Genomic DNA, 15,209 nt, shown 5'->3' with positions numbered 1-15,209 from the left:
TCTCGTTTGACACCACTGAAGTCGCAAATAGCGTTGGTCGGGGTCAGTGCCACGTGGCCGTCCAGAGCACGGTCTTATTGCGACCGTACATTATCATGATCACTGCTGCCGGCAATCACGTACAGTGGCTCTATTCCTGCCAAGCCTTTCTGTAATATCGCAGAAGGAACATCCAGCTTCTCGTAGCCCTATTACACGACCTCGTTCAAACTCAGTGAAGTGTTGATAATGGCGTCTTTGTCGCCTTAGAGGCAATCTTGACTAACATCAGCTCACCACGTCCAGTCTCAAAGGTAACTAACACACACGACCGTTACAGTGTGTATTTAAAGTAAACATGATTTACATCCTCATAGTGGCGCTACTAGCGACACTCTTACGCGACGGGCGCGAAATTTGAACAGGCGTCACCTTTCAGATGTTGAAACACGCCTACGAACTTCCGCTTATGTCGCACAACTCCAATGTGTTGCGATTCTTTTCCCGTCAGTGTATATCTGGACGAAACGCATCGAGCACAACGAAAAATAGGCTGAGAAATTGTTGTGTACATTGTTCCGCGTAGTCAGCGCGTACACAACTTTCCCACTAGAGCGCGCCCCGCTAAGCACAACAGCGCAGGCGCAGCGCTCGTCCGACTCCGCACTACGAGATGGTGCTGCCATAGAGACGGACCAAATTCTGCTTCCGCCGATCCGCGTATTAATATGTAACGCAGCCAATGAGATTGCTGCTAACGTAGAACCTTTTCTCCTCGCAGATCACACTCGCGCAGTGATACATGAATGCGCGAGGTTTTATAATGCGTGTACAGACCTCCGATTAGTCAGTCTACATTTGTCTGTACCAGTCTATAGTCAAGTTTCAGTCTGCGCCTAATAAGATTACCATATTCCTGTACATAGCCTTGAAGATAAATGTATAGACTCTTTTGTCAAGTATCAGAGATATATGTATGAGAATAAGATTAATGTACCAATACCAAAGGAACTTGGGACCGATGACCGTAGCAGTCTGGTCCCTTTAATCCCCCAAACCAACCAACCAACCAAAGGAACTTCAGATTGTCAATTGTAAATAGCATCCAGAACCAAGTTAAGTCATTTTTATGCTTGTTATTATTTTAATAAATGTGTGTGAAAATTAATCAAGTTCTGTTTAAAGTTGGTCACCGTCAATCTGCTACTCTAAGCGTGCAAGTGGCATTTCTATCGTCTGACCTAACGGCAGAAGATAAACACGCCATGATAAGACCACGAGACATCTTGCTGACAGTCGCCTACTTCGTTAGAGCGACAGGTCAAATAATCTGATGGTGTCTTACAGTACGCACACTACAGAAATAAACTTTTATTGTTGCAAAAATTATTTATTTCACCGTATGATTTCGCCTTCGTAATTAGGCAGCTTTGGGAGCTATTGTTGCCGTTATAAATTTCGGATAAAGTAAATATAGTCGGCCAATTTTACGGGGATTAATGACACGTGAAGTAAGTCTGCATGGCATTGTTTTGTATTTTTTGCGAATAGAGAATAGAGTTCTGTGCATGGTGCAGAACACATTACTCGCGAGCATGTCAGATTTATCGCCTCGCTGAGACCATTCTATGTAAATGCCCGTCGACCTTGAGGGCACAGCAGGCTGTAATCTGCATTGGGAGATTTGCCAACTTGGCACCAAATATACATTTCTATCGGACTGCATGCCTTTCCTTGTTTCCCCTTACTACTGTTTCGGCTACCATGGATGATGGACGCTGTTGACATTCTTTCTAATACAAGAACAGGTACTTTGTCTTTACTATGAAAGCAATAAAAATTGTACCGTCACAGCTTTAATTTTTTCCTACATAGCTACATTGCTACTGATGTCATTTTCCTAAATTCTTCAGCGTCTTGCACATTTTATCACACGTTTTGCAACCTGTGATCTTCAAATAATCTTAGTTTCATTTAATTTCCAAGCCTTTTCTTGTGGATATCTCTCCGTAATACCCACTATTCACAATGTGATTTCTAAGATAAATGTAGCCATGAAGTTGTTGTTTTCAACTAAGTAGGATACACCGATGGTCAAAACAAATGATTAACGTTCAGACGCCAGTATGGTGTCCCAATTTAGATTTGCTATAGCTATATGTATTCTTTATAAATCTCCGTATCAGAGGGTTTTTTTGTGTCAGATATCCCCGAAAGTCTCCGTTTTTAAACTTGTACAAGAAAGACAAGGAAGCGTAATAGTATACTTTCTTGCACATGTTTACTGAATAGTATCTGCCATTAACTTTGGATTATTTCCAAAAACAAGAAGAAACATCCAGACAGTACGCGATTACAACGTTAGTGGTAAACGTGTCGAACATGTAACATCTTTTAAGTGGCTAGAGGTAAAAGTACGAATCCATAAACGTGGAATGAGTAGTAGAGAAGACGAATGAAAGACGTTAGATTTGCTGAAAGGCTGCGGAGAGAGTGCATTGCATCTGTTAAACAGACTGCAAACAGAACTCTAATGAGGTGTATTCCAGAATACTGTTCAAGTCTTTGGGGTCCTTGTCTAGTCAATCTGAGGGAGGACGTACTTGAAATTGGTTGTCATTCTACAAGAATTTGTCGTTCTGCAAGGATTCCAACAGACTGGGATGGTCTAAACGAAAGTGTAACAGAGTTTCTGAGAGAGTATAAAATAAATTCGTTGGAAGACATTTAATAAAACCTTTAAGAAGCTCTTGAGTAAATCTATGGATCTTATAAATAAATTTTCCTCCATTTGAGTCTCATCTTTATCTACGATAATGATGGAATCTGAAGAAATAAATTGAAGTTCGTGCCCTGCTGGGGGATTTGAACGTAGGTCTCCTTGCTTAGGAGACAGAAATGCTAACCATTACACCACCACAGCACGATGGCCAACATTCCTGCACACACTACACAAGTCTAATGCCCTCCCCAACACAAACTTCAATCTCAACCATTGTGCTGCGGTGGTGTAACGGTTAGCATTCCTCCCCAGGAAGCAAGGAGACCTGGGTTCACATAATGGCTGTGGCACAAAATTTAACTCATTTTTCAGATTCTATCTATTGAGTAAATTTATTCATAGATAATCACTGTTCAAAATGCAGTGTAAAACATTTCTGCTCCCCTTGTTGAAAATCTCATATAGTTTATGGTAAAAATCTTATGAGTTGTTTGGTTGCGTCATACTCTGTTTCAAACTTCTACGAGACTCGAATTTTCCATCCCTTTGCTTGGATCCACTTGTGGACGTTTCAGGTGTCCTGGGTGGCCAGCTACCAGAAGAAGCCTGTGGATTATGACACGGCCTAACTACTCAGGTTTTTACCTTCACTGATAATGGACAAGAAATGGAAACACATATTAGGATACACATGGCGACACACACACACACACACACACACACACACACACACAAGCACGACGTGCTTGGCTCTGTTGTGTGGGCACATAAGGTTTGTGCCTCGATCACAGTCGTTCTTATTATTTGTTTGGTTGTTTTTATTTTTTTTTTTTTTTGTGACCCACCGGTGGAAATAATTTTCATGCCTGAAAAATGATGATCTGACGAGTTCTTGAAACTGTAGGTTCTTTCATAACTGGTTGGAGAAATCAGTTCCAAGGCTGAAGGACAGAAGATGCACGTCAGCTACAATAGGACCAGACCTAGTAAATCAGTGTGGTGTTCTAACTAACATTCAAACTGATGGCAGCAAGTGGAAGAGAGCGGCGACTGACCAATATTGGCACAATGTGCTCTCCGACTGTATCGCACAAGGGCTTTTGGAGTATACAGGAATTAGTAACACGTACATCTGTACTCCGGAAGTTACATTATGGCGTGTAGTGGAAAGAACATAGTGTACTACACCACTCCCCCCCCCCCCCCCCCTTTCCTATTGCATTTGCGAATGGCGTGCATGTAGAACGATTGGTGATAAGCATTCATGAGAGCTCGAATCTCTCTCATGTCGCCTTCCTGGTTTCTTCGAGAAATTTACGTAGGAGGGAACAGTATCCTGGCTGATTCTACTAGGAACGTATGCCTTCAGAATGTTAATAGTAAGCCGCACTGTGATGCAGAACGCCTCTCTTGTAGCGTTTGCCGCTGGAGATGGCTCTACGTCTCAGCGACACTTACGTGCTTACTAAACGAACCATCCCTGAGTCCTATCTGGTAATGGTACCAGGCCGATGAGCAATACTGAAGCATCGGATGAAAGAGAATTACGTAAGTTACCTCTTTCGTAGGCAATCCAAACTTTCTGAGGATTTCTAATCGTTCAGTCTGCCATCTGACTTTCGTAGGACTAATTTTATGTTGTCGTTGCACCTTAAATCGCTGCATCTGCATACTTACAGATATTTAATGGATGTAGGTATTTTTAGTGACTGTTTCGCAATCGTTTAATCATACAGTAACAGATATTTCTGTCCATTTATGTGCAGTGCGTTAGATTTGTTTACGCTGAAGGTCAACTAGCAATCCTTGCACCCCGCGTCGATCACCTGGACGCCTTCCTCCATTTCCTTACAATTTTCTAGTTTTGCGACTTCTCTATACACAACAGTATCACCCGCGAAAACCCACTAGGTCATTTATATACACTAGGTGTCCAAAACGGAAGTAACTTTCGTCTGATGTATCACTGCCAAGTAACATATCTCGGTTAACTTAGATCGTTCATAGACAGAACTGGTGCAGAACAGCACAGGAGGTAACTCAAAGAAATTCGCAATAAGATGTGTTGCCAACTCTCGCCATACGAGAGTATGTTCAGTATTGTCGAGTATGATCGTAATCGTGGACAGGTGTTATGGTGTGGGGAGCCATGACGTTGCATGGGCGTAGTGACATCTTTGAACGTATTACACTCACTGGTCAACCTTGTTGTGACACTGTACACCTTATCCACGTGCGTCTTTCCGGGGGTGCATTCGGCCCTGACTTCAGTTTTATCGATAATCAGGGGCGACCACACCGAACTGCGCTGGTAGAGGACCTCTTAAAACGAAGGATACTCGGCGAATGGTTGGCCAACCCGTTCCCCGACTTAAATCACATCGAGTACATGTGGGATGCGTTGGCGAGACATATAGTAGCACGTCCACATGCGCCAGAGACCATCTATCAGTTGTCAACCATGGTGGTGGAGAAGAGGAACGCCCTATTGCACGCATGGGAGGAAGTTGTACAGCATGCATTGTCATCCGTGGTCATCACACTATCTGTTAACCCTTGCAGTGCACCCCTTAATTTGAGGAAGAAATTTCTGAGAATGTACATCTGGAGTACAACACTGTACGGTAGTGAAACATGGACTGTGGGTAAACCGGAACAGAAGAGAATCGAAGCATTTGAGATGTAGTGCTACAGACGAATGTTGAAATTTAGGTGGACTGATAAGGTAAGGAATGAGGAGGTTCTGCGCAGAATCGGAGAGGAAACGAATATGTAGAAAACACTGATAAGGAGATGGGACAGGATGATAGGACATTTGTTAAGACATGAGGGAATGACTTCCATGGTATTAGAGGGAGCTGTAGAGGGCAAAAACTGTAGACGAAGACAGAGATTGGAATGCATGCAGCAAATTATTGTGGACGTAGGTTTCAAGTGCTACTCTGAGATGAAGAGGTTGACACAGGAGAGGAATTCGTGGCGGGGCGCATCAAACTAGTCAGAAGACCGATTACCAAAAAAAAGTGCACCCCTGTGAAATTGTCACACGGACTGTACATCACAATCATAGCGACCCTGGATCATTTGTTGGAGAAATTGCCTGAATACAGAATATTTTATAAAGAAATTGGACTCTCATGTACCAAATTTTATTTCATCTGTCATGTACTTTTTCAATAAATGTTAGTATTAAAGCACCCAGAATTCGAAACAAAGAAAAAACTGTCGTGGAAGCTTCTCGGTGATGGAACTTGAAAGTCATCAAGCTCTAAAGATTTTACTTGCAGTTTACTTAGGTGAAGATACTGTTCATTTAATGATATGTGCGTATTCCACAAAAATTTGAGACGTCCTCAATTATTGATAATTCCATTCGTTTATGGCCTCTTCTATTAGCGTCAACTGTCTTCCATCAATGACCATTCTTACCGTGGAGGACTGCTTCTTCTTCATCGCTGCCTGAACATTCGGCAGACTGATCAGTTTCGGCATTGTCCATAACTGCTGCAGGAGCGTCAGCTTCAGAATCACTTTTACCAGGAAAGTCACTTCTACATCTACATCTATACTCCGCGAGCCACCTTACGGTGTGTGGCGGAGGGTACTTATTGTACCACTATCTGATCCCCCCTTCCCTGTTCCATTCACGAATTGTGCGTGGGAAGAACGACTGCTTGTAAGTCTCCGTATTTGCTCTAATTTCTCGGATCTTTTCGTTGTGATCATTACGCGAGATATATGTGGGCGGTAGTAATATGTTGCCCATCTCTTCCCGGAATGTGCTCTCTCGTAATTTCGATAATAAACCTCTCCGTATTGCGTAACGCCTTTCTTGAAGTGTCCGCCACTGGAGCTTGTTCAGCATCTCCGTAACGCTCTCGCGCTGACTAAATGTCCCCATGACGAATCGCGCTGCTTTTCGCTGGATCATGTCTATCTCTTCTATTAATTCAACCTGGTAAGGGTCCCATACTGATGAGCAATACTCAAGAATCGGAAGAACAAGCGTTTTGTAAGCTACTTCTTTCGTCGATGAGTCACATTTTCTTAGAATTCTTCCTATGAATCTCAACCTGGCGCCTGCTTTTCCCACTATTTGTTTTATGTGATCATTCCACTTCAGATCGCTCCGGATAGTAACTCCTAAGTATTTTACGGTCGTTACCGCTTCCAATGATTTACCACCTATGGCATAATCGTACTGGAATGGATTTCTGCCCCTATGTATGCGCATTATATTACATTTATCTACGTTTAGGGAAAGCTGCCAGCTGTCGCACCATGCATTAATCCTCTGCAGGTCCTCCTGGAGTACGTACGAGTCTTCTGATGTTGCTACTTTCTTGTAGACAACCGTGTCATCTGCAAATAGCCTCACGGAGCTACCGATGTTGTCAACTAAGTCATTTATGTATATTGTAAACAATAAAGGTCCTATCACGCTTCCCTGCGGTACTTATGTCACTTTCAAGACTGAGTTCTTCTACCATCTACCGTAGTAAAATGTTATTTAACCGTGCCATTTTCACGTTAATTTGCTTGACACTTAGTGAATGAACAGTTACTCAATATGTACTTCCGGGTTACAATGACCCTTCAAAGTATACTTCTCTCAAGTGCTCTAGTAGGTCTCACTCAACGCTGAATTTACATTGGTGGGAGCGGGATGTGTCCGTGCGATAGGGCATCCACTGTAGCGGACAAAAAACACCAGGGTTGGACTGACACTTGTAGGGGTAAGAATCATGTTCTATCTTTTGTAATGTCCAGGAGACCATTATGAACCGCGGCGACTTCAGTGAAATCACTGCCTCTGGGTATAAATGCCATTTCTGTTCGTCGCTTTGCGTATTTGTTTCAGTTACTAATGTACCATACTGTAGCAGTTCTTTCTGTGTATGGCCCAAGTTTCACCGAGCTATGTGTCTTGATAGTGATGCTGAAACGTCCCCTTTGAAAATTAAGAATGACTGTGCTGGTAAACTTCTATGTTATCTGATTTTCAAACAGCCGAGGAAAACTGAACGTACTCAGACATTTCTCTCTTTACTTATTCTAATTATCACAAAACTGGCACATAATAATAATCTGACTTTCAATAATCCGTCCAAAAGAATGGCCCTGACTAACAATAACCTATACCTTTCATGAATCACTTACCTCACAAAAATCTTCGTTACTCGAACTACTGCATTACAAAATGGTTAAAATGGCTCTGATCACTATGGGACTTAACATCTCAGGTCATCAGTCCCCTAGAACGTAGAACTATTTAAACCTAACTAACCTAAGGGTATCACACACATCCATGTCCGAGATAGGATTCGAACCTGCGACTATAGCGGTAGCGCGGTTCCAGACTGAAGCTCCTAGAACCGCTCGGCCACTCGGCCGGCTACTGCAATACAGCGGGAGCCACTACTGCCAGCTAAATAAAAGATTCTAACTACTTAAGGCACTAACTACTGACAGGCATAGTTAGCAAATGAAAGATTTTGATAGAGAACAAACAATGTATTACCCTTAATAGTGTTCAAAAGTCATAATATACAGGGTGTTACAAAAAGGTACGGCCAAACATTCAGGAAACATTCCTCACACACAAATAAAGAAAAGATGTTATGTGGATATGTGTCCGGAAACGCTTAATTTCCATGTTAGAGCTCATTTTAGTTTCGTCAGTATGTTCTTCCACCTAGTCTCAATGGAGCACGTTATCATTATTTCATACGGGATACTCTACCTGTGCTGCTAGAACATGTGCCTTTACAAATACGACACAACATGTGGTTCATGCACGATGGAGCTCCTGCACATTTCAGTCGAAGTGTTCATACGCTTCTCAACAACAGATTCGGTGACCGATGAATTGGTAGAGGCGGACCAATTCCATGGCCTCCACGCTCTCCTGACCTCAACCCTCTTGACTTTCATTTATGAGGGCATTTGAAGGCTCTTGTCTACGCAACCCCGGTACCAAATGTAGAGACTCTTCGTGCTCGTATTGTGAACGGCTGTGATACGCCATTCTCCAGGCTGTATCAGCGCATCAGGGATTCCATGCGACGGAGGGTGGATGCATGTATCCTCGCTAACGGAGGACATTTTGAACACTTCCTGTAACAAAGTGAAGTCACGCTGGTACGTTCTGTTGCTGTGTGTTTCCATTCCATGATTAATGTGATTTGAAGAGAAGTAATAAAGTGAGCTCTAACATGGAAAGTAAGCGTTTCCGGACACATGTCCACATAACATATTTTCTTTCTTTGTGTATGAGGAATGTTTCCTGAAAGTTTGGCCGTACCTTTTTGTAACACCCTGTATATCAGTTCATGACATCCAGTCTTACAAATTTCCTTTTCTGACGGACACACGTCCAGATCGTCCGCCCTCAAAACTCTGGCATCTCTCTCTCTCCACATCCACCACTGCTGGCAGCTCACCAACTGCCCAACGCTACGTGCTGTTCACATCCAACTGCCCAACACTACACAAGCGAAATGGTTCAAATGGCTCTGATCACTATGGGACTTAACATCTCAGGTCATCAGTCCCCTAGATCCTAGAACTACTTAAAGCTAACTAACCTAAGGACATCACACATATCCGTGTCCGAGGCAGGATTCGAACCTGCGAGCATAGCATATACAAGCGAATATTCCAACAATGAGTCCAACCAGCCACAGACTGCACACAGCACAGTCAGTGATTTTCGTACAGAGCGCTACGTGGCGTTACCACCATAAAAACCTACACAGCCTACGTACAATACACCACGGAAAAGTTTATTTCGTCGTCAGGCTTTGGTCACCAGTGTGGTAAGACCTGACAACGTTTTGATATTTACGGGGCGCTTCCCGCCGCAGCTGACCGGTGGCGTGTGTGCTTGCAGACGGCGTCGCTGGCCATCATGGTGCCGTCGGGCAAGCTGGAGCCGATCACGCCCCCGGACCCCGCGCCGCGGCCGCTGCCCGCCTACCCGCTGGTGCCGCCGGCGCCCGTCTACGAGGACCCGGAGCCGCACACCAACCTGGTGCTGCCGCCGCCGCCCGCCAGGGCATACCAGCCACCCTTCGGCTTCAGGCTCAAGCCGCTGCCCAAGCAGCGCTACCCGGTGAGCCCAGCACTCTCTCTCGCACGCCATTACCAGCGTTATGCAACTCCGTGACATCTGCTATCGTAATGGTTCCCTCATTCATGGGTTTTCAGTGTACCTCCGTTATCTGCATTACCATCATCATCAACAACACCACCACCGCACCACCTCATGCCCCAACTCCAACATCTACATCTACATCTACATGATTACTCTGCAATTCACATTTAAGTGCTTGGCAGAGGGTTCATCGAACCACAATCATACACTATTGGCCATTAAGAAGAAATGCAGATGATAAACGGGTATTCATTGGACAAATATATTATATTAGAACTGACATGTGATTACATTTTCCAGCAATTTGGGTGCCTAGATCCTGAGAAATCAGTACCCAGAACAACCACCTCTGACCGTAATAACGGCCTTGATACGCCTGGGCATTGAGTCAAACAGAGTTTGGATGGCGTGTACAGCTACAGCTGCCCATGCAGCTTCAACACGATACCACAGTTCATCAAGAGTAGTGACTGGCATATTGTGACGAGCCAGTTGCTCGGACACCATTGACCAGACGTTTTCAGTTGGTGAGAGATCTGGAGAATGTGCTGGCCAGGGCAGCAGTCGAACATTTTCTGTATCCAGAAAGGCCCGTACAGGACCTGTAACACGCGGTCGTGCATTATCCTGCTGAAATGTAGGGTTTCGCAGGGATCGAATGAAGGGTAGAACCATGGGTCGTAACACATCTGAAATGTAACGTCCACTGTTCAAAGTGCCGTCAATGCGAACAAGAGGTGACAGAGACGTGTACCAATCGCACCCCATACCATGACGAATACACGCTACCAACGTACATTCACCGCGATGTCGCCAGACACGGATGCGACCGTCATGATGCTGTAAACAGAACCTGGATTCATCCGAAAAAATGACGATTTGCCATTCGTGCACCTAGGTTAGTCGTTGAGTACACCATTGCAGGCGCTCCTGTCTGTGACGCAGCGTGAAGGGTAACCGCACCCATGGTCTCCCAGCCGATAGTCAATGCTGCTGCAAACGTCGTCGAACTGTTAGTGCAGATGGTTGTTGTCTTGCAAACGTCCCCATCTTTTGACTCATGGATCGAGACATGGCTGCACGATCCGTCACAGCCATGCGGATAAGATGCCTGTCGTCTCGACTGTTAGTGATACGAGGCCGTCGAGATCCAGCACGGCGTTCTGTATTACCCTCCTGAACCCACCGATTCCATATTCTGCTAACACTCATTGGATCTCGACCAACGCGAGCAGCAATGTCGCGATACGATAAACCGCAATCGCGATAGGCTACAATCCGACCTTTAACAAAGTCGGAAACGTGATGGTACGCATTTCTCCTCCTTAGACGAGGCATCACAACAACGTTTCACCAGGCAACGCATGGTCAACTGCTGTTTGTGTATGAGAAATCGGTTGGAAACTTTTCTCATGTCAGCACCTTGTAGGTGTCACGACCGGCGCCAACCTTGTGTGACTGCTCTGAAAAGCTAATCATTTGCATATCGCAGCATCATCTTCCTGTCGGTTAAATTTCGCGTCTGTAGCACGTCATCTTCGTGGTGTAGCAATTTTAATGGCCAGTAGTGTACTATCTCTCTACCATTCCACTCCCGAACAGCGCGCGGGAAAGGGAACACATAAACCTTTCTGTTCGAACTCTGATTTCTCTTATTTTATTTTGATGATCATTCCTACCTATGTAGGTTGGGCTCAACATAACATTTTCGCATTCGGAAGAGAAAGTTGGTGACTGAAATTTCGTAAATAGATCCCGCCGCGACGAAAAACGCCTTTGCTTTAATGACTTCCATCCCAACTCGCGTATCATATCTGCCACACTCTCTCCCCTATCACGTGATAATACAAAACGAGCTGCCCTATTTTGCACCCTTTAGATGTCCTCCGTCAATCCTACCTGGTTAGGATCCCACACCGCGTAGCAATATTCTAACAGAGGACGAACGAGTGTAGTGTAAGCTGTCTCTCTAGTGGACTTGTTGCATCTTCTAAGTGTCCTGCCAATGAAACGCAACCTTTGCCTCGCCTTCCCCACAATATTATCTATGTGGTCTTTCCAACTGAAGTTGTTCCTAATTTTAACACCCAGGTACTTAGTTGAATTGACAGCCTTGAGAATTGAACTATTTATCGAGTAATCGAATTCCAACGGATTTCTTTTGGAACTCATGTGGATCACCTCACACTTTTCGTTATTTAACGTCAACTGCCACCTGCCACACCATACAGCAATCTTTTCAAAATCGCTTTGCAACTGATACTGGTCTTCGGATGACCTTCCTAGGTGGAAAATTACAGCATCATCTGCGAACAACCTAAGAGAACTGCTCAGATTGTCACCCAGGTCATTTATATACATCAGGAACAGCAGAGATCCCAGGACGCTTCCCTGGGAAACACCTGATATCAATTCAATTTTACTCGATGATTTGCCGTCTATTACTACCAACTGCGACCTTCCCGACAGGAAATCACGAATCCAGTCGCACAACTGAGACGATACCCCGTAGGCCCGCAGCTTGATTAGAAGTCGCTTGTGAGGAACGGTGTCAAAAGCTTTCCGGAAATCTAGAAATACGGAATCAACTTGAGATCCCGTGTCGATAGCGGCCATTACTTCGTGCGAATAAAGAGGTAGCTGCGTTGCACAAGAATGATGTTTTCTGAAACCATTCAGTGTCACAGTCCCAGATTCTGCTCGGTCGATCTACACTGAAGAGCCAAAGAAACAGATACACCTGCCTAATATCGTGTAGGGCCCCCGCAAACATGCAGAACTGTCACAACACGATGTGGCATGGACTCGACTAATGTCTGAAGCAGTGCTGGAGAGAACTGACACCATGAATCCTGCGAGGCTGTCAATAAATCCGTAAGAGTACGAGAGAGTGCTGATCTCTTCTGAAAAGCACGTTGCAAAGCATCCCAGATATGCTCAATAATGTTCATGTCTGGGGGGGGGGGGGGGGTTGGTTACCAGCGGGAGTGTTTAAACTCAGGAGAGTGTTCCTGCAGCCACTCTGTAGCAATTATGGACGTATGGGGTGTCGCATTATCGTGCTGGAATTGCCCAAGTCTGTCGGAACAGGCAATGGACATGAATGGATGCAGGTGATAGATAGCATGCTTACATACGAGTCACCTGTCAGAGTCGTATCTAGACGTATCATGGCTCTCATATGAGTCCAACTGCTTATGTCCCACACCGTTATAGAGCCTCCTCCAGCTTGAACAGTCCCCTGCTGACATGCGGGGTCCATGTATTCATGAGGCTGTCTCCATACCCGTACACGTCTATTCGCTCGATACAATTTGAAACTAAATTCGTCCGCCAAGTCAACATGTTTCCAGACATCAACAGTCCATTGTCGCTGTTGAGGGGAACAGACGAGTCATAAAGCTTTGTGTCGTGCAGTCATCAAGCGGTCGTTCGGGAAAATCCTTTCTTCATCGCTACCTCGGAGATGCTGTGTTCTATCGCTCGTGCGCCGACTGCAACACCACGTTCAGACTCACTTAAATCTGCCATTACAGCAGCAGTAACCAATCTAACAACTGCACCAGACACTTGTTGTCTAATACAGACGTTGCCGACCACAGTGCCGTATTCTGTCTGCTTACACGTCTCGTTATTTGAATATGTATGACTACACCAGTTTCCTTGGCGCTTCAGTGTATTAGGACTGGTGGGGGGAGGTGAGTGGGGGGAGTGAGGGAGGAGATGAAGAAACTACGAAAATAACTTCCCAGTGAGTAGCACAGTTTCTCCCACATCACCATGACTAACATCATAGGTACAAAGAGCTAGGGTTGTACTTCGTTTTTGACCTGAAATCATCTTTCCACTCAAGACACAGAGGAATTAAAGTGATAAGCTGCCAGTGGGCATCGATTTATACCAATGGGGCAAGTAGAAAATTTGTGCCGGATTGGGATTCGAACCCTGTCCCAGCTTACTAAGTACATGCGCTGACAGCTACGCCATCTGGACACAGTGTTCACTACAATCTCACTGACTATCCTAGCACGCCTTCCGGCATACCCAAATCTCAACTTATACCACACACTACTTAAGTAGTTCTCTTGCCCACTAGCCTCATTCCTCGAGGCATCTCGCCGGCTCCCGTAGGAGCTCGAGCTTGATGTGCGGTCACATTGAATGGATCATTTGCCATCATCGCCGTAATTTTATATATGGTATGTATTCTTTCCGATATATCAGAAAAAACAGACGCCACGTACATATACATCTGTTCATTCGTCGGTCGAAAGTTCTTGTGTGAAGAAATATCATCAGTTTTGAATCGATAATAACTACGAGACTAGTAATGTGTAAACAGTGGTTGAGTCAACAACGGATATATCATCTTTGTACATTTTTATGGCGCTGTATTTGTTTGCCTGTGACGTCAACCTACAGAGCAGGCGCATGCGCGTGATTGTTACGAATTAGCTTTCTTTAAAGCCATAAACTGGTGTAGCGTTTAGTTATAACATTGATTTGTGCGTAATTGTGATAAGCTTTCCCAGCACTATAGCACTATTCGCAGAATATAAGTGAAAATCGGTATTAATTGAAAATTACATAATAAATAGGCTCGAAATTATAAAAAAGCGCAAGTCAGAGAAAAATTCGCATCGAAAGGAATCCTTAAAGCCTAAAAAGTCCAGTCCCGACCGAATACAAGACCTACAGCAGCGTCGAAAAATAAATGAGAAGAAGGCGCAACGCGATTACGTAGGTGGCCCATGGGACATACAGCAGCCACCGACACTTGAGATTTGTGATTCATCTATCCTGTAACCGCTATAAAACACTGTATTATCATTGTATTAAAGAGATTAAATCAATTAAATAATGTTCAGAAACGAAACAGTTCTTACGATTTTATCCCGATGTTTTCATGAAGAAGAATCTACGGTGCGAATGGGAAGAGTCGTCAGTCTTCTAACCTTCTTGCCCACTTTGATGAAGCCCACGACTTCCTCACCTCTACAAACGTCATCATGTCGTACTACCACTTACACCAACACCTCAGCATTTGTTGGATGCATTTCATTAACTGTCTTCACCTGCAGTTCATGCCCCCTACGGCGCCCTCTAGCACCATGGAAGTTATTCTTCTAATTAACGTTTTCCACGTAGTTCTTTCCTCTGAAGCGGTCCTCCTGATTTCATATTTGTTCGCTTACCATTTGGTATCCTTCTGCAGCATCACATTTCGATTTGCTTCTTTTAAGGTTTTCCCCAGCCATAATTCGCTTCTCTTCATTACTCTGCTCCATGCGTGCATTACGACACATTCTTCCTCCTGTTAGGGCCTACGACATTTGTGGTCTTCTTTTTTGT

The 15,209-nt window shown here is 44.5% G+C and overlaps 1 protein-coding gene across 1 annotated transcript in view; it reads left to right on the top strand.

Moving 5' to 3' along the window:
* LOC124711820 (leucine-rich repeat extensin-like protein 3) overlaps positions 1-15,209 on the top strand; it is a 128,822-nt gene that overhangs the window by 69,033 nt on the left and 44,580 nt on the right. The window contains exon 2 of the mRNA XM_047242047.1: positions 9,594-9,815. Coding sequence (XP_047098003.1) covers positions 9,594-9,815 — 222 coding nt within the window. The remainder of the gene's footprint in view (positions 1-9,593; positions 9,816-15,209) is intronic.

Source organism: Schistocerca piceifrons, chromosome 8 (genome assembly GCF_021461385.2).
Source record: "Schistocerca piceifrons isolate TAMUIC-IGC-003096 chromosome 8, iqSchPice1.1, whole genome shotgun sequence".
Taxonomy (NCBI): domain Eukaryota; kingdom Metazoa; phylum Arthropoda; class Insecta; order Orthoptera; family Acrididae; genus Schistocerca; species Schistocerca piceifrons.
This window is presented reverse-complemented; position numbering and strand designations above follow the sequence as displayed.